Source organism: Musca vetustissima, unplaced genomic scaffold (genome assembly GCF_032173495.1).
Source record: "Musca vetustissima isolate MV318-11 ecotype Yass unplaced genomic scaffold, APGP_CSIRO_Mvet_v1 utg27459, whole genome shotgun sequence".
NCBI lineage: Eukaryota > Metazoa > Arthropoda > Insecta > Diptera > Muscidae > Musca > Musca vetustissima.
Window position 1 is genome coordinate 42709 of NW_026872656.1, and position 20748 is coordinate 63456.

Consider the following 20748-nt stretch of genomic DNA (forward strand, 5'->3'; position numbering starts at 1 on the left):
ATTATATCTTTGTGCATATGTTTGTAACAGACAAAAGGAAACGAGATAGACACATGGTTCCTTTTGAGAATATGCATATAATCACTTTTTAAGTCGATTTATGCATGTCCGTCCGTCCGTCCATCTGTCCGTCTGTTGGTGTTAAATTGTAAACAAAGTACAGGTCGCATTTATGATCCGAATTGGATGAAATTTGGCATAGGTCACTTATTCGGCCCAAGGACGAACCCTATTGAAATTGGGAAAAATCGGTTCAGATTTAGATATAGCTCCCATATATACATATATTTAACCGATTCAATGTAAATGGTCCCTATATATCTTTCGATTTGCACGAAATTTGGTACAGCCTAATCATTTAGGTCTAGAATTATGTCTGCAAAATTTCATGAAAATCGGTCCAGATTTAGATATAGCTCCCATATATAGTTTCGTCCGATTTCATGTAAATGGTGCATCAAAGTCCCTATATATCCTTCGATTTGCACGAAATTTGGCATAACGTTCTGAATTAAGCCTAAAGTGATGTCTGCCAAGTTTCGAGAAAATCGGTCCAGATTTAGATATAGCTCCCATATATAGTTTCGTCCGATTTCATGTAAATGGTGCACCAAAGTCGCTATATAGCTTTCGATTTACACGAAATTTGGCATAACGTACTGAGTTGACCGTAGAGTGATGTCTGCCAAGTTTTGAGAAAATCGGTTCAGATTTAGATATACCTCCCATATATAGTTTCGTCCGATTTCATGTAAATGGTGCCCCAAAGTCCCTATATATCTTTCGATTTGCACGAAATTTGGCATAACTTACTGAATTAAGCCTAAAGTGATGTCTGCCAAGTTTCGAGAAAATCCGTCTAGATTTAGATATAGCTCCCATATATAGTTTCGTCCGATTTCATGTAAATGGTGCACCATAGTCCCTATATATCTTTCGATTTGCACGAAATTTGGCATAACGTACTGAATTAAGCCTTGGGTGATGTCTGCCAAGTTTCGTGAATATTGGTTCAGATTTCGATATCGCTCCCACATATAGTTCCGCCAGATTTTATGTAAATGGTGCACCAAAGTTGATATATATCTTTCGATTTGCACGAAATTTTGCATAGCTTACCGAATTTAGTCCGGAATGATGTGTGCCAAGTTTCGTTAAAATCAGTTGAGATTTAGATGTAGCTCCTTATATTATAGATGGATTTAAGTAATTGATGCCCCAAGGAACCAATATATTGCTGATAGAACAAAACGTACTGACGTACCAATTTTATGTTAATAGTCCTGTTTAATATACCCATATTGGTGAAGGGTATCATATAGTCGGCCCCGTCCGACTTTACTACTTTCCTTACTGGTTAAAAATATGTTTTCAACGACTAGCAACAGGGGTGGATTTTTTAAAAATATGTTTTCAAGGACTGTCAACAGGAGTGGATTTTATAAAAATATGTTTTCAAGGACTATCAACAGGCGTGGATTTTTAAAAAATTTAAGGACTGCAATTTTTATATATAATTTTTGAAGGACTGTTAACAGACGTAGATTTAGGGACAATTGTTCAAATATGACATTTTTTATTTAAAAATCAATTTTTTTCTTTATTTTGAATTTTTTTAATCTCGTCATGCCCAAGAAATCCCTTCCCTCTATTGCCTTGGAATCTAACCCAGCTATTTTTGTGCACCGATTTATTTGAATGAAAATGCAATTTATTTTTTCTCCTCGCAAATAGTTTTGTATTGCGTATTTCCGTTCGATGTCATCGCATTTAACAGTAAAAAAAAATAGTGGAAAAAAGTTCGACCCACCAACGGCAAATATTGCGAACGCATTGTAATATTTATAAGTTTCGGTTGCTGTTGTTGTTGCTGCTATTTTGAAATTGCATGTAGCAGCAGTAGACATTAAAAACAATAACAACGGCAACAAACAAAAATACATGACATTCATTTTATAAAAAAAATACTTACAAACATACATGTATGTACTATATTAAAGTACACACATATGTGTTTATTGCAACAGAAATATATGTCCAGATGTATGTATGTACGTATGTATGTTCCAATTGTATTAGCCAGCCCCATCCATATCCATTTAAATATAAGTTCGGTTTTGCATTCAAGCACTCAAAAGCCAAGTTTTTTTCTACCAACTTCAACAAACAAACACACAGACTGATTGTATTGTTAATATGTATGTATGTATGTTTGTGAGTGTGTGTCTGTGTGATAAATGTAGGTTTTGCAATAGGTACCTTATATTTGTATTTATGCATAAAAATAAATGGGGAGGTTTTTTTTGTTTTTTTTTTTTTTGTTTAGACAAAATATTGCGAAAACATTTGTAGTATTTAAGCGAAAGGGGGTTAATAAATTAGGCGGGGTTTGATGTGACATAGTGCAAGCAAATAGAGAAAATATGGCTTTGATGGAGGAGTTTTAAAAGAAGATTATTTGAAACATCAAAATGACTATATGAGAGCATTAAAAATATTTCTCAACGGAGGATCTAAGCGCGGATTTCTTTATAAATATTTTTTGAAAAATGTAAAAGGCTATAAGAGTGACTAAAAATATTTTGAAAGGATTGAATCGGTTGCTTTTTAAGATAAAGATTCCCTCTCGAATTTCAAATTCGAATCAAAATTTGAGACAAAATTCATTCAAAATTTGATTTATAAATTTGACAGGAAATAGAAGATGTTAAGTAACTTAAATTTTTCCAAATGAATAATTAATTAATTTTCCCATATTAATTTAATTTTTATATCAGAAGTTTAAAATTTTTCACTTAAAAGTCGTCCAGCCTTGCTGATCCTTCCTTTCACACACACACAGTGCAGAAATACACCTTGTAAGATTATTAAACTATTTCCAATTTCTTGTTATTGATTTAAAAAAATAAAACAGAAACTCATTAAATAGAGCGAGCAGCAACAAAGTTTTGTGTTACTCCAAAACGGAAACAGGAAATGAGAAAATAAAGAACGTAGGAAGACGTAACATATAACAACCATAACGTTTTGTAAACGCACTACAATTCCTGTTTCAAAATACACATTTTTCTGAAATGTAATGTATTGAAAGCTATGACAGTTTTGTAATCAACTACTGGGAGTAAGGGGCATAATTGAGGTTTCTCAGGAAGGAGGGAAATTATTTCCAACAAGAAAAAATAAATCTAAATAGGACGGAAAAAAGGCAAAGAGATTAAAAACACGATTTAAACATGGATTTTTTTAAAAATATTTTTTGAATATTTTCTTTTTTTTTACAAACAAAAATATGTTGTGTTAACGCCGCGAAATAATAGACCCATAAGTATTCGTCATATCTGACTAGCTTAAGACATGTGTGTCCACATTATAATTTGTAAACACGATACAGGTCACAGTTATGAACCAATCTTCACGAAATTTTGCATGCAGGATGGGTTCTGGCCAATGAAGACTCCTATTGTTTTTGGTAAAGATCGGTTAATATTTAGGGGATGAAATGAACCAAATACTAAATTTGTGTCGGTTTTTCTGGTCGCTCCAGAGGGCGCAATTATTACATGGAGACGGGTATAGGGCCAAAGAATAATCATGCCTGTTTGATAAAGATCGGTCAGTATTTAGCGGGTCAAATGGACCTTTACTTTTGTATGAAAAATCACAAATGTTGTATTCTATGGCGTATATTTTTACTCCTGAAGCACATATACCCGTTGATACTGTATCAAAGAGGAGTGGTTGACCTTTAAATTGATACCATTTATATTCTCGTGAGTACTCGGTTGTGGGAGTTACACTTAAAGACTTACAGGTGCTTGCATATACAGGTATTATTAAGTAACACATTACCACACTAGAGGGCGGAAATAGCGCTGATCGCTTTGAAATTTTCCAGGAGGTTCCAGTTATGGCCAAAGACGACGTCTATAATTTTCAGTGATGATTATATAATAATAAGCGGACCTAGAACCATTTTTTGTTTTTCAAGTCGATCTATAGGCCACAATTATAAGCCGAACATCACCAAACAAACCACGGTGAAGGGAATCTGGACAATTAAATAGAAGGACTATACTGAATATTAGTAATATTCGAAAATATGTCAGTGTAAGGAAGAGGTGCTGTTGACCTCTAACCGGGCAAGAGGGTGCAACTATCACAAAATATTGCTCAGGCTCGGAATAAAAATCCCCAGAATGTTAGAGTTCCGTGGTAGTTGTGTAGGATATCGTATGGCCGGCCGTCCGACTGGTTTTAAATACATATATTTATACCCTTCACCACACAGTGGTACAGGGTATTATGTCTTTGTGCATATGTTTGTAACAGGCAATAGGAAACGATATAGACACATGGTTTCTTTTGAGAATATGCATAGAATCACTGTCTAAGTCGATTTATGCATGTCCGCCCGTCTGTCCATGTTAAATTGTAAACAAAGTACTGGTCGCATTTATGATGAAATTTGATTTGGATGAAATTTGGCACAAGTCACTTATTTGGCCCAAGGGCATCAAAGTCCCTATATATCTTTCGATTTGCACGAAATTTGACATATGATAATAAATTAGGTCCAGAATGACGTATGTTAAGTTTCGTGAAAATCGATTCAGATTTGTATTTAGCTCCCATATATATTTTCGTCCGATTTAAGGTAAATGGAGCACACAAGTTCCTATATATCTTTCCAATTGCATGGAATTTGGCACAGCCTACTGAATTAAGCCTAGAATAATGTGTGCTAAGTTTCGAGAAAATCGAGTCAGAGTTAGATATAGCTCCCATATATATTTTTTCGTCCGATTTTAGGTAAATGGTGTATCAAAGTCCCTATATATCTTTCGAATTGCATGAAATTTGGCACAGCGTAATGAATTAAGTCTAGAATGATGTGTGCTAAGTTTGCTGAAAATCGGTTCAGATTTACACATAGCTCCCATTTATATTTTCGTCCGATTTAATGTAAATTGTGCTCTAAAGACCCCAAGTTTGTCCGATTGCCACACAATTTTGTACAATGAACTGTAGTTAATATAAATTAATCTCTAGCAAGTCTTGTTGAAATCGGTTCAGATTTAGATATACTTCTATATCTGATCTGAATGAAAAATTTAGTATAGGTTGCAAAATGACATGTTTATGGATCCAATTTCATTTTAGTGGTCCTTTAAAAATGCGACGTATGTTAGATGTGATCTGATTCATCTGTTGAATATACCCAATGTGGTGAAGGGTATCATATAGTTGGCCCCGTCCGACTTTACTACTTTCCTTACTGGTTTTAATATGGATTTTTTATTAAAACATATTTTTTGAAAAACTATCAAAAAGCGTGGGTGATTTTTTTAAAATATTTTTAAACGAAGAACACAATTTAAAAAATATATATATTTTATTGAGGACCTAAACAAGGTGTGGGTTTAAAAAATTGCGACATTTGGATTTCATCGTTACAAATGGTATAGTTATACGCAATTTTGACTACATACGAATCCAATATATATGATTCTGAACTCTTATATGTTTTTTCCAAATATTTATTTTTATAAAATAATTAGTCTACTATTTTTAAATACTTAGATAATTAATACACCTGAAAATTAATTTCTATGCCAACATCTGCTGAACTTAAAATCTTTCCATGCGTCTGAGTATTTTTCTGGTTTTTTTTTTTAATCCCAACTGAAAATTTTTATTTTCCATTCACTGTTAAAATTTAATATTTCTCTAATAAAAAGTGCTGCCAAAAAGAAATTTAATTATTAAACATTTTAATTTATATGGAAAATGAACACATTTGCCAAAGGAGGCTTCTCACACACACACACACAAACTTAAATAATAAACATGTAAATAATATGGCTCATTAAATAGCTGCTAATAACCAAATTTATATATGTGAACACACACATATGTATATACGTATGTATACGAACATATTATGACCCTTTCACTCAGGAGAAAAAATGGTCTATACCAAAGACAGACAGAAATAAAATAAAAAGTCTTTTTGGAGGACTACACCACATACTGTTTGTTCGCCTGGGCTACAACTATCGTCGAGCAAAATGGTCTTGGTTGAAAATTTTAAAGTGGCTGGCGGGATGGCGGGCTTTCGGAATGGCTACTTGGTTGGTTGGTTAGCTTGGCTGGTAGTCATACAGAAAAACCACTTAAACTTGGTTATCCACAACATTAGCCAAAACAAAAGCAACGGCAGCAGCAAACTACTACAACAACTACACTACTATAAATGCCACTTAGAGTAACCCTTTTTTTGTGCCCAACAACATTCAAGTACATACATATGTGAAAAATCCTCTGCTGTCTCTTCTTCTTGTTCTTCAACTGTGTTTTTTAAGTATATTTGCCTTGTTGTTGAACAAGACTGGGAGAAAAAAGGCCAATAACCAGCAGAGAGAGAGCAGAAGGAGGAGGCCAGAGTTAGGGTTTATGAAAACGAATTCCTTTTTTTTTTTTGGTTCGAATGTTTTGGGTTATTGTATTATTGTACACACACAAGCTAGGCAATTATTCAAACCAGTTCAGAAAAAAAAATAAGAACTCCAACCAGGCAATAAAAATAGAGTTACTCGGTTTTGGGCATACTCAAAAATATTTTTTGATACAAAAATAAAAGTCACAGACAAATACACACATACACGTGCAAGAATAACCAAAGGATTTTTTCACAATATTCTTTCAAGGACTATCAATAAGGACAAAAAATCCACGCCTGTTGGACTACTAACAGCCGTGGATTTTTTAAAGAATATTTTTCAAGGGCTATCAACAGGCGTGGATTTTTGAAGAATATTTTTCAAGGGCTATCAACAGGCGTGGATTTTTTAAGGAATATTTTTTCAAGCAGCCAACAAGGCGTGGATTTTTAAAAAATATTTTTTCAAGCAGCCAACAAGGCGTGGATTTTTTTAAAGAATATTTTTTCAAGCTGCCAACAAGGCGTGGATTTTTTTAAAGAATATTTTTTCAAGCTGCCAACAAGGCGTGGATTTTTTGAAGATATTTTTTCAAGCAGCCAACAAGGCGTGGATTTTTTTGAAGATATTTTTTCAAGCAGCCAACAAGGCGTGGATTTTTGAAGAATATTTTTTCAAGCAGCCAACAAGGCGTGGATTTTTTTGAAGATATTTTTTCAAGCAGCCAACAAGGCGTGGATTTTTTTAAAGAATATTTTTTCAAGCAGCCAACAAGGCGTGGATTGTTTTAAAGATATTTTTCAAGGACTTTTTTAAGATATTTTTCAACAGGCGTGGATTTTTTAAGGGCTATCAACAGGCGTGGATTTTTTAAGGGCTATCAACAGGCGTGGATTTTTTAAAGATATTTTCAAGGAGTTTTTAAGATATTTTTCAACAGGCGTGGATTTTTTTAAGGGCTATGAACAGGCGAGGATTTTTTTAAGGGCTATCAACAGGCGTGGATTCGTTAAAGAATATTTTTTCAAGGGCGTGGATTTTTTAAAGAAAATTTTTTCAAGGGCGTGGATTTTTTAAAAAATATTTTTCAAGGGATGGGATTTTTTAAAGAATATTTTTTCAAGGGATGGGATTTTTTAAAGGATATTTTTTCAAGGGATGGGATTTTTTAAATAATATGTTTTCAAGGGCGTGGATTTTTTAAAGAATATTTTTTAAAGGGCGTGGATTTTTTTGAAGATATTTTTTCAAGCAGCCAACAAGGCGTGGATTGTTTTAAAGATATTTTTCAAGGACTTTTTTAAGATATTTTTCAACAGGCGTGGATTTTTTTAAGGGCTATGAACAGGCGAGGATTTTTTTAAGGGCTATCAACAGGCGTGGATTCGTTAAAGAATATTTTTTCAAGGGCGTGGATTTTTTAAAGAAAATTTTTTCAAGGGCGTGGATTTTTTAAAAAATATTTTTCAAGGGATGGGATTTTTTAAAGAATATTTTTTCAAGGGATGGGATTTTTTAAAGGATATTTTTTCAAGGGATGGGATTTTTTAAAGAATATTTTTTCAAGGGCGTGGATTTTTTAAAGCATAATTTTTTAAAGGGCGTGGATTTTTTTAAAGAATATTTTTTAAAGGGCGTGGATTTTTTTAAAGAATATTTTTTCAAGGGCGTGGATTTTTTAAAGAATATTTTTTCAAGGGCGTTGATTTTTTAAAGAAGGGCTATCACAGGCGTGGATTTTTTAAAGACTTTTTTTAAAAATATTTTTTCAACTAGCCAATAGGTCTTTTAAAGACCTATTTAAAGAAATAACCCACCCTCCCCTTTCTTTTGAATTTTCTTAATATTCCCCTCACTTACCTTGCTGTTGTACAGTCGCGATATAAAATATCAAAGTCCTTGCAACACAACAACTTGCAACGATTCACGCCCGGCTGTATGGCACCCAAACCGCGCAATATTCGCACCTGTTCCACATTGCATACCAACGGTACAATATCAAGGCGTTTCAGTTTCGTATAGACCGTATGTAGGCCACCGACCAAATGTTTCAAAAACAATTCAAAAGCTTGCGGCAGACACAGCATTGTCTCGCCGCTTATTATAAAAGCAGCAACCTTTTGACCACGATATTCGACCAATTTACATTCATTGGCACTAGGGTCTGAGGTGGAAATTGGTGGTGGACTGTTATAGGTTCGTGGCGGTACATGATGATGAGCGGCAGCCATCAGTTCCAACGGTGAGGCATGATGCATCATTTGTAGTGAATTGAGTAGCCCAAGAGAATGTGGTGGCAGGCCATGAGGCATGCGTGGCGGTAAACCGGCCGGTAGACCGTTTGGTGTGGGCACACCACCCATATGGGGTGGTGGTGATAGCTGATGCTGCTGTTGTTGTTGCTGCATTTGTTGCATCATACTGTGATTCAATGAGGTGACCGGACTAACGGCATTGCCATGACGTGTGGGCGATGAGGCTGGCGAACAGCTGGATCCCCGACCGGTATGCGATGAACGTCCATTGGTACCGCGTTCATCACCACGTTCTGTACCGCGACTGCTACTGCTGTCACGTGCTCCATTTTGTTGTTGCTGCTGGGCCTGCTGCTGCTGTTGTTGTTGTTGCTGCTGATGATGCATCAGCATTGTGGCGGAATTCATGGCGTTAATTTGTTGTTGGTGTTGTTGAAGATGGAGATGATGATAGGCGGATGAATAGTTAGGACTTAATTTTGGGTGTAAAGGACTTTTGTTGTTGTTATTGTTAATAATATTATTGTTGTTGTTTATTAAAATAATATCGTTATTATTATTGTTGTTGTTATTATTGTGATTATTGTTCATTTCTTGTGCTATGGCATTTAAATGAAATTCACTTTTCACTTTAATCAAGGCCCCACGCGTCGAGGCTTGATCTGCGCTAATTTTTGCGGAATTTTCAAATGATAATAATTGTTTTTCACTTTGATTCGACTCAACACAATTCGAAATCATACTAGTCTAGTGATGAAATTCATAGTGTCTGTGGTGGGGAAGTTTACTTTTTTTTCACTTTTTTCACGCACACACTTTATACAGTTAATGTCCTGTTTTTTGAGAAGCTGTAAAAAATGGGAAAGGGGAAATATATTATTTTAATAATATAGTTGTAATTTAAGTGTATTTATTTTTAGTTTAATAATATGAAATACAGTTGGTCTTTTTTCTTGTTTTACAAATATTTTTTGAATGACTACTAAATGCGGAAACTCTTTTAAAAATATCACAGGCATAAGAAATATTTATTGTATTCAGATAAACCTTAGGCTTAAAATAATAATATATTCTTCAATATTTTTCTAGCTTCAAAAAAAAAAATGCTAATACTAAAATTTTTGTATTTCAGGTTTCGGCAAAAATGTTGGATAATGCTTTCCCAATTGAATTCGTCGAGACAAACATTTTATATCTACCAGGTAAGTACTGCAGTTAGATTTATTTATTTCCCTTTCTCTAATATGTCTACCAAATTTCAATGGAATAGAATTTATTGTTGATCTTTGTACTCATCAGGCATAGACTTCAAAAAACATAATTACATCAATATATTAACAAAATTACAAAATTGTTAACTTGGTACATTTGTATGCGTATAAAAAACTTCCGCACTCATTGCTCAACTAACTCTTTTTTGTGTTTTTCCATTTTGCTACTGTATATTTGTGCACAGTTTACGTATCTGTCTTATAATTCATTCGATTTATCACAGGAGCATTTATAATGGACAACATTTCCAAAATATATATTCTTTTGTAGTTTGCATCGCGACTTAATTTGGCAACTTCTTTAAAATTAGAGGTATGTCCAGTTTGAATTTGAATTTAAAGTCAGTCCATGGTATTTTACTATACGTCTGCATATTTAGTTTTTAAAGCCTCGAAGACTTCTTATGTACGATAAGATTTCCATATCCTAATATGCTTTCCATTGTGCCATTAAACATTCACTAACTATAAATTTTACTCTACGATAGCGTGATATTATTATATTTTTAGATTTCATTGAGTGGTCACAATAGGCTTTATGATTTGCGGAATTTAAAATACAAATAATTCTTGTGAACATTTTCTTTCGTTAGGTATATCTATACTGCGAACTATATAATTTCATACAATATGTATTATCATAATCTTTTATGTGACTATTTACCGCAACTCAAGTTAAAGAAGGCACCAATAGATTTTCGGTGTTCAAAATGAAATAAACTTTTTCTCATATAGAGAAGATCCAATCTATCAGCATTGTATATTTTTTTAAATAATTTTAACAACAAATAGACTAAACTAAAACTGTTTAAATAAAAAAGATGCCGACAAGTGAACTAAGCGGTATTTAAGGTAAATCAGAAGAAATTGACAGATCAAAGCAGTATGCGTATGGATATTGCATTACTTCCCACACGTAATTAATAACCATTATTTGTGTTTCAAGGTGTGGAATTTCTCACAGTGCATTTGGAAAGATTAATAATATAGGATACACAGTGGGCAAGTAAGAGATTACAGCTGGATATTGTTTGGCTTTAGGTCAATTTAAAAATCGTCAATTTTGTTTATTTTTATATTCCAATATTTCAACTGCCTTCGGCAGTAATCTTCAGGGAAATACTACAAAAATATAAGTATTTAAATGAAAATACCTTCCTTTGAAATATACGCACATCAATTGTTCAGTGGCAAATTTTTTTTCCTCTAAAATTCATAAATATATATTGTAGCACCCACATTTACATCGTGATAACAATTTGCAGCCTACATTTTAAATTTTTTGAAAATATGTCAATTGACATACATAAAATTTTATGTTTATTTTTATAAATTTTATATTTTATTTGAAATTGATGAATGGTTGTCATTGTCAATTTTTCAAATGAGACTACCTTGAATAATTATGCCTTGTTATGAACTAAATTTCTGCAAATATGTGCACAGTGGTCCATGTCAATCTTATAATTCATTCTCTTATCGTTAGGTGTATATTTAACATTTCTAGGGTATATCATCGTATAATTTTTATCCTGGATCATTATGTCTACGTCTTTAAAAGTTGGCAGTAAGCGCGTTTTTCTGAAGTTTTGTCCGATTTTTGATCTGAATTATGTCCAGAATGTCTTGTCTTAAGTTAAGTTATTGTTGTACCAACATATACTTTTTGGCATACATGAGATTTGTCGCCATTACATCTTAGCTTATATACTACATTCCTTTTTATACTTTAATTTTGTTTTCCTGGCGTTATTCTTAGATTTTAAGGCTAATTGATAATTTTATTCATGCCAAATTATACAATCTCTCAGAAAGACCAGCAGTTACTTAAGTTATGGTTTGAATGATATATCGTCTTCTTGTTGTTCTTGAAGCTGAAGGATTTTAGTAATTCATCAAATGTTTTCTGTGGGAATAATTGTTTATCAGTATATTGCGTATACTTTCATCATTCGTTCGTCGCTTATATTAAGTACTCTGTTTATGAAGTTTATGGCCGTATTTGTTTTATTCCTCAGCAATGCCTAGAGTAAAATTTAATTAAACCTCCAGATGCGATGAGCTTTTGGTACCAATCTATGGTTAGTTTTAGGCCTTGTCGGATTATTATGGTGTCAAGATATGAAAACTTTATGATTTTTTTCTATTCACTGCGCAAAGTATATCGTCCACATATTTCGTAAAAAATTGGTTTATTTGTCAACTTCTTTATTGAAGCGTCCTCCATTACAATATCTGGAGCCTCAATTGGAAGTTACTTCCACTGTTCTTACACCATATTCTCATATATGAAATACCTAGAGTTTTTTATACAAAGAGTCAATAAATCTTGTGTTATTTTTCTGTATTCCTTAATTATGTTCAATTTTTCTGTGATTGTCCTCAATTTCTAGGTATACTAGGCAATAGCGAAATAACGTCAAATGATATTAATATTAAAATAGATATTTTTCTTCTTATTTTCACAATGTTTTAAATATATTTTTTAGTTAAATCCATTAAAATGTCCACGATGTATTATGAGAGATCAAATGTTGAGAAGTTTTATTCTTTTCCGCAAAATTTATTATTCTTTTGTCTCGAAAAATATTCTTCAATTTTGTTTCCTAGTCGGTTTTTATTCATAGCCAATGTCGATTTTTCATTTGACCCTTTTCAATTGAAATTTTACACGATTGTATTGGAAATAGTATTTAAATTCTGACAAATATTTTCTTAGTATGAAACTTTTTTGTGTGGCCATAACATAGCAATTTCAGAAAATTAGGCTTGGAAGATTTTCTAAAAATTCCACTGAAAGTGCCTCAAGATGATTGGTTATTTTTTATGTATTACAAGCATCATCAGCTTAATTATTATGGGGATAATATGAAACCTATACCCAGTATAGGACCATATTTTAGGTTCATATTGAGCTAGTATAATTTTTAAATTTGTATTCGAAAGCTGAAGTCTTATTGAATACTCTCTAATTTATTATATTGCATAGAGAGGATTTACTATTTTATTTTTGACAATATTTTCACAATTTTTAGTATTGTGAAATATAGATATCCGTTATTGCAAAATATTCAGGCTGAATCCCAGTTTGTTTTTTTATAAAAACAACTATTTATTAGACTATATTCTTCTGAATTGAAAAGAATATATTGATTTCACTATTTTTTTCAAATGCTAATAAAAAAATAAGATACATTATTGGTAATTCTAATATTCTTTGAATTTCATCCTAAGGGAAGTTACTTGAAAATAATTAGAAAAATAAACGCAGTGTGACCCCCAATTAATTTAAAAATATTTATAAATACATTTCACTTGATATTTTACCAATTGTCCAATTTGGAAATTTTAGTAATATATTGTAATTGTTTTTCACAATTCCAATTTTAAAAAATTATTTTTTAATTATATATTTAAAATAAAAACCCAAATTTTTATAATATTTATTTCTTTTAAGCACTTTTAATTAATTAAAATTTAACCAATAACATTTCAAATGTTTTACTTAATTTCCACAAAAAGACCAACGGCATTTTATTTATTTAATTCCACAATAGAAATGATTTTATATTTTTTATAAGATTGCAAAAATATTCACCTTTTTCCAATTTTATTTAGTTTTATTTTATTTTTCTTTTCTAATGAATTTCTAAAATATAGAAAATTTTATTTTCAATTAGCATTTATTTTATTTAAATAATTTTATTTAATTTGTTATTATTAATTTGAATTTATTTTCAATTCGATTGCAAAAAATTGTCCACAATTAACCCGAAACACGAAAGCCCGTAGCATTACACTTGGCGACAATCCGATTGCAATTAAATGCGTTGTGTTTGTAAAACGAGATGATTGGCCGAGAGATGGCCAAAACTTGTTCTTCTTCAATTTATTTTTTTATTTGTTTTATTTTTTCTTATTTATTTATCTTTGTCACTTATTGTTCTGTAATTATAAAAATGTATTTCTTTTTTATTTTTCCAAATCTGTAATACACGTTTAGTTAGTTATGTCTCGGTTGTCCAACCACCGTTGCGCTGTTGTTAACCGACGGCGTGTCACACGACGTATGATTATTGCTCGAAAACGTTAAGCAATCGTAACCGAAAACCAAACGTAATTCGAAATGGAAACGAACAAAACGAGATGCAAAAACAACAGCAACAACAACATCAAAACAAAATGAATGAAATGAAAAAAAAAGAATCAGACAAATGAATACAACAACAATACGGTCGACGACGACATCAACCAAACAGAAACGTTTGATGAGGATGAAGATGGGGAAGATGAGGTTGGTGGTGGTGGTTGGTTGGTTGGCTGACGCCGCCAGCCAAACAATTGTCGAAATTGTCCTCACAAATACATACAAACAAATGTCACTTAAGAAATTTTGTTGTTGCTGCTGCAGGAAATTAAAAAAAGGGGTGGGGGTACGCACACAGCCACATATACACTCACACATACACAAAGATTTATTTTATTTTTTCTTTCTTTCGTTTTACACTGACTGTCAAATACTAAAATGATGTCTCTCCAATAAAATGTCCGTGTGACGTTCTGTCGTCGTCGTTGGCGACACCAACTGAACTGAATCGACAAACACCAACAATATAGCCCGGCAGTTTGGCAGAAATAATATTTTTTTCTGTGAGTTTTCAAACAGCAAAGACACTTTACAAATAATGGAATCTCAATGGAAATTACATATATTTTTTGTTTTTGTATTTTTCAATTGATTGTTGTTTTTTTTTTCTTACAATTTTATTTCTTTTTTTTTTTTTTTTTGTTTGGATCACTGAAATGTTTTACGCGCGCGCATTCATGTTTTTTTCCAATTTATTTTTTTTTTATTTTCTTTAATTTTTCTCTTTATATATTTCTTATGTATTTGTTGTTGTTTTTTTATTATTCCATTTCAATTCGTTAATGGTTTTGTCATTTTTGTTTTTTCTTCGTTCACAACACAATTTTCTGTGAAGGTGGTTATCCGTTATACCGTACCGTTTGATCCTAGACGTATACTGAATTCAAATGGGAAAAACCACCGTCGCTCAGCATTAAACTGCACGACGCCAAAACACACACTCGCACACACACTCAGCCATTCACACGTAACGTAACGTAAATACTATTATGTGCCAGCGACGTAACGTAAACGTTGCACACACACGGTAAGTAAGTGAGTGAGTAGTATAAAGCCAGCAAAGCAGCAGAAATCTCCTGCTGGAATATTTGTATTGTGTGTACCTTCACTTACGAATGACAAATTCGTAATGAGAAACGAAACATTGCTACGAATATCAATGTTGTTTGAAATTAAAAAAACCAACAACAACTACTACAACGACATATAAACTGCAGAAGGAAAACGCACATTTGTAGCGCACACACACACACAGGGTATTCCTGTTCAGAGAGAGAGTGCTGCCCGCCCGCAGTAGCAGCAGAGACAAATGAAACCAACAACAGAAAAAGAAATAAAAAAATAGAAATTCAACTGTTCAAATTGGTTGGGCATTTATATGTAGCAACAACAACAAGAACAACTACACACACACAACGGCACATATGCCACCAGTCACACCCACCCAGTTTCTCCCTCTCCATCAGCCGACCGAACGACCGACCACCACACAAAACCCATCCGTCGTTTCACATTCGTACATTTGTGCTCAGGACAAATACAGCAAATGAAATGAAATTACAACACAACCAAACACACAGTGGTAATACGGCTACTACTCCAACGAAGAGCACCGAGAGCAGAGACACACAGCACAGCAAACGGCACACAATTGAAAAGAAGAGAGTCGTCGTCGTTGGTATTCTCCCGGCCAACGTCGTCATCACTCAGTCAGTCGTTGAGTTGATACAATCGGCATTAATGCTGATTCTATTGTTCATTTGTTTGTTTGTATGATTGCTTTGTTACTCTCCACCTCCTGTTGGGGCAATTCAATGCAATTGTTGGTGTTGTTGTTGTCGTTTGTGTATGCCAATGGTGGTGGTGCTTAAATTTAAATAACATTGTTGTTGTTGTTCTTCAGCTTGTGCATGGCATGGCAGGACTACTACAAGGGGCTATGCATGTGTATGCGTGTGTGTGTGCGAGTAATACATATATTTTTTGCACAATTTTGTTTTTTTGTTCTCTGTTTCCATTTCAATTGTTATATTTGTTTTTGGCATATTCATTTCTCTGATTGCAGAAGTATGAATGTGTGCGTGTGTGTGCAGCTACGTCGACGGCTTCTGTTGCCGCTGCGTCTCTTTCTCCGTGAGTATTATTATTGTTATTATCAAACAAACAAAAAAAGAGGGGGTCGTTAACGTACGTACCATTCATTCGGTTTGGTTGTTCGTTTCCATTGTGTTTTGTGTGTATTCCAATTCGTACTCGGTGAGTTGTATTTGGTTGGAATTGTTGTTACTGCAGCAGTGGCACATTTGCACACACACCCATACTCATACAATCGAAAAAGGGGATGGTTTTCATGGTTGTTTGTTATTGTTGTTGTCGCCAATTGCCATTTGGACGAATACGAATACGACGTTATTATTATTACTTGCTGCTGGCTGCAGCAGCAGCATTGTTGTTGTTCTTGTTACAAATAGAGAAGAAATTTGTGAAATGGAATTAAATAAAAGAAAAAAAAAATACGAAAAAAATAACCCCAATGCGTAATGTGAGTATTTATTTATTTGTTTGTTTCAATACATACACCAAATGCTATGTAAATATGAGTATATATAACACATAAGTGTGAGAGAGAGCCAACTACATATAAATAAATAACATTTGCCACAAACGACGAAATTAATATGATTTGTCAATGGACATTCACACTAAGATTAGTTTTGGGTATGCTGAGGATGATGATAATTTGCACACACAAAAAAGGAATACACCCACTTTTCAAATAAAATGACAACATTTGTAAGGGGAGAATTAGAAAATTATAATGTCAATAATAAATTAAAATTAAACAAATATTGAAATAACAAATTCTTAAAAATATGAATAAATACACACAAACCTTTTTTTTGAATTTTAAGGAAAATATAAAATTATTTTTTCTTTTTGTAGAAATGTCATCGAATCATTTTTTCCGTTATAATATAATTTTATATTTCCAAATACCCACCTCCTTTTGTCCTTTGTGAAACAAGTTCCTTGCAACGAAATGAAATTGAAACAAATTTGTTTTTTTTCGGTTTGTTTTGCTATAGAAACAAATGGAAAGAAGAAGCAGTCCTATGGATACAAATACGACACAATCACATTTTTTACTTGTCGTTGCGACCATGAGCATGCAGAAGCGGACAAATTGATTTTTTGGATTTTGAATTTGATTTGATACTTGAAATTAAATTATTTTTACGAGTTCTTTAGACAATTCAAATGGCTGAGACATGTTTTAAAGAGTTATATGTGTGAAAAAAGTCATACAATTTAAAATTTATTCGTATAATGTTTGGTTAAGAGGTTATGATTATTGTACGGGTTTTGTTAAACAAAATTATAGCTGCTTTAATATTTCCTCAGAACGTGTTAATTTTCTTGTTAGTGATTATTTTGTAAATTATCGACGAACATTTAAATTTGGTGGATTTTAAAAACGACTAGGATTTTATTTCAGAGGTATTCAAGCGGGACGATTGCATTCAGATCCTCATAGAAGTGACAATGTTAATGATTTATGGGAAGTTTTCAATTTGATAGAATTCGTAGAAAACTTACAAAACACCGATTGCAGTTCAGAAAGTCTTCTATTCGAAAACTATTTTTGCAAAGGTCATGATAATCGATTGTAAAGGTAATGATTCATAAATTTATTTAAAAAGTATGATCTGTCCATGTTAACAATACTTCAATAAACATATTTAAATGTATGTAGCTCAGATAACAAGGTCTTTAAAGTATTATCATGAAACATTAAAATCAAATACCAAACTAAAGAATATCAGGTTGGAAAAATGAGCTATCGAAAATGAAGCGTAACTTTTGGGTGCTATGCAGAAATATATAAAATAATTTCGGTTGGCAAATGCGTCTAGGACTATTGAAATACATTTAAAGCTGCTTTATATGTGGACAATACCCAAAGATCGACTGATATTTAAAAAATTTGGCAAGTAAATTAGGTGGCAAACCTAATTTGAACCCAACATAGAGCTAATTTTGTTGAAACTTCTGTCCGAAATCCTCACAATAACGAACTTAGTGGTACCAGATCATAGAACGATGTTGGTAATTTTTTGTAGAAATACAATGAGAGACAAAAATATATAATTACAGTCATTTAAAAAGAGTCTACGAAACATTACAAATATCGAAAATTATGCATGCTGGAAGGTACATTTGACACAAAATATCGAATTAGAGAGTACCCATTTAAAGAACTATCCAAGAAACTTGGGACAAATTTTTGGTGGGAAGATTTCCCAGCCCAATAAAAACCCAAAACTCCAAAATACAGCCAATTCAGTTGAAAAGCATATTTAAAGTACCGATAGAAGGAGTATCGTTATATAGAGGTTATACCCAAGAATCGTGATAATATATTTAAGAGCTCCACATTACATATTGTGAGCTGTATCGGGATTTCGTCACGAGGACATTGCATTTTATTCTGGGAATATGGTTTTGACAAACTACGTTTCATATAATCCTTGAAAATATATTTTAAAAAATCGTCCCTAAAAAAATTATTTAAAAATCTGCGCATTCGAAGCCCTGCTGATGGTCCCCGACAAAATATTTACAAAAACTATCAAATGTATAGAGTCTGAGACAAATTATACTTAAAAATCTACAAAATTAAAGCCCAAAAAAATATTTCAAGGCGATCGGAATATTTTTTTTTTTTTTAAGAAAATGTTTAAATAATCTACCCAACCAATGGTGTCATACAAATTATAACAAATCTACAAATCTAATGGCCCTGGGAAATTTATAAACGTTTTGTCTTAATATCATGGTACCTAATTAATTTCAATATCAGTTTCCAATGGTTTCTAAAAATTAAATTATTTAAATAATATAATTTCCAACTGTCTTTAACCTATTTTAAAAATTAAATAATATTAAAAAAAAATAATATTACATCGATCGTCTCTTAAAAAATTCCACGCTTTCGATTACGCCAGAAAAAAAAAAAACTTTTTAATCTATGCATCCGATGAACTTTTGAAAAAAATTATTCAAAACGGGTTTTTTTATGGTCCCATAAAATTATTTCTATATCAACTTCCAATGGTTTGTGTAAAAAAAAATATTTAACATGCAGCTAATGGAATCTGAAAAAATCTTATTTCGGTAGTCTCTGAAAAAATAAAAAATGCTTAAAAAATATATAATTTAAAAAATAAAAAAATCCACGCATTTTGGTATTCCTTGAAATACTAACATTTTAAAACTCTAATATTATTGATAGTCCTCACATATACTACTTAATAATTTCTGTGGGGCGTCGAAAAAAATAATATTCAAAAAATTTTAACTTGGACTTTACTTATATAAAGTGAGTAAAAGTCCATAAAATGTGAGAGAATATTTTCAATTGCTGGACATTTTAACATCAGCATAAGAAACAGTATATCAAGCAACCTGTTGAATGCACAAATTAAAAATTCGTCATATGTTTGTTAATGTGTACAAATAGTTCTTAATACGATGTTTTGCCAAAAACACTCTAAAATAATTTTATTTGAAAATGAATTCTTAATAATTTCATTTTAAGTGTTATTGTACAATGACGTAAAACGTTAATTTTTTATTATTCTAATTATTTAATTAATATAAAATCATTCTCTTTAATATTTTTACTTACAAAGGAATTCCCGGGTACCCGGGTATGAAAATTTTGAATTCCCGATTTTCCGGGAATGAAAAAAAGTCAGGAATTCCCAAACCCTGTTCATAATCGTAGAAAAGCTGTGAAAACTACTCCTTAACAATGTCCCCGATTATATAATTTTTGAATTCTTTTCATTATTCTTTAATAAATGGCTTTTTGTCTGAGAATATATTGTTAGGAGATATTCAAATCTAAATACTTCAAAGATTATTTTTTAGGTTACTCAAATGTACAAGTTGCGAACAAAATGTTTTTTACCCCACTATGATGAAATACTCTTGAAAATTCAGTATACTTTAAAATTCTCATATTCTTCATACTCAAGAAAATTCTAAGGTAGCCTTATATATAATTCTCTAAAACAAATTATGAATGTAAAGACGTACTCTATTCACAACCCGTAATAAGTCACCTTTAATAAATATATTTCAAATCAACAAATTATTAAAATGCATCTACCAAAAACTATAAATTTAAATATCAAATTTATAGCACCTGTCCAAGCACCTAAAGAAGCTCGCTTCATCACAACACATTTTGTTGGTGTTGCCCCTTAAGCATATTTTCCGAATTGTGGTATTTATTTAAGACAACATTGTTTCAATTCTAAAAACACAACACAACAGCACACCACATTCATCATCCATCACAGATAAATTGTTCATATTCCAAAGTGTATAATGTTTCCCCTCACTCTCCCGCCTAAAAAGGAGATAAATTCACATTAATTTCAATTCCATAAATTCTTCATTCCATGCGTTCCTCATACAACTGGTCGAACGAATTACAAATGAAAAACAAATAAAAATACAAAACATACAATGAGCAAGGAGCAATGGCATACAAACAACAACAATAATAACAACAACAGTACCACCACCAACGGCAATTACAAATCCGCTATTGCCGCTCGCACACA

The 20748-nt window shown here is 32.2% G+C and overlaps 1 protein-coding gene across 1 annotated transcript in view; it reads right to left on the reverse strand.

Annotated features, from left to right (window-relative positions):
• Positions 1-20748, reverse strand: part of LOC133337387 (dachshund homolog 1-like) — a 61891-nt gene that overhangs the window by 40863 nt on the left and 280 nt on the right. The window contains exons 2-3 of the mRNA XM_061545618.1: positions 20524-20531; positions 8301-9188 (exon numbers count right to left, since the gene is read on the reverse strand). Coding sequence (XP_061401602.1) covers positions 8301-9188; positions 20524-20531 — 896 coding nt within the window. The remainder of the gene's footprint in view (positions 1-8300; positions 9189-20523; positions 20532-20748) is intronic.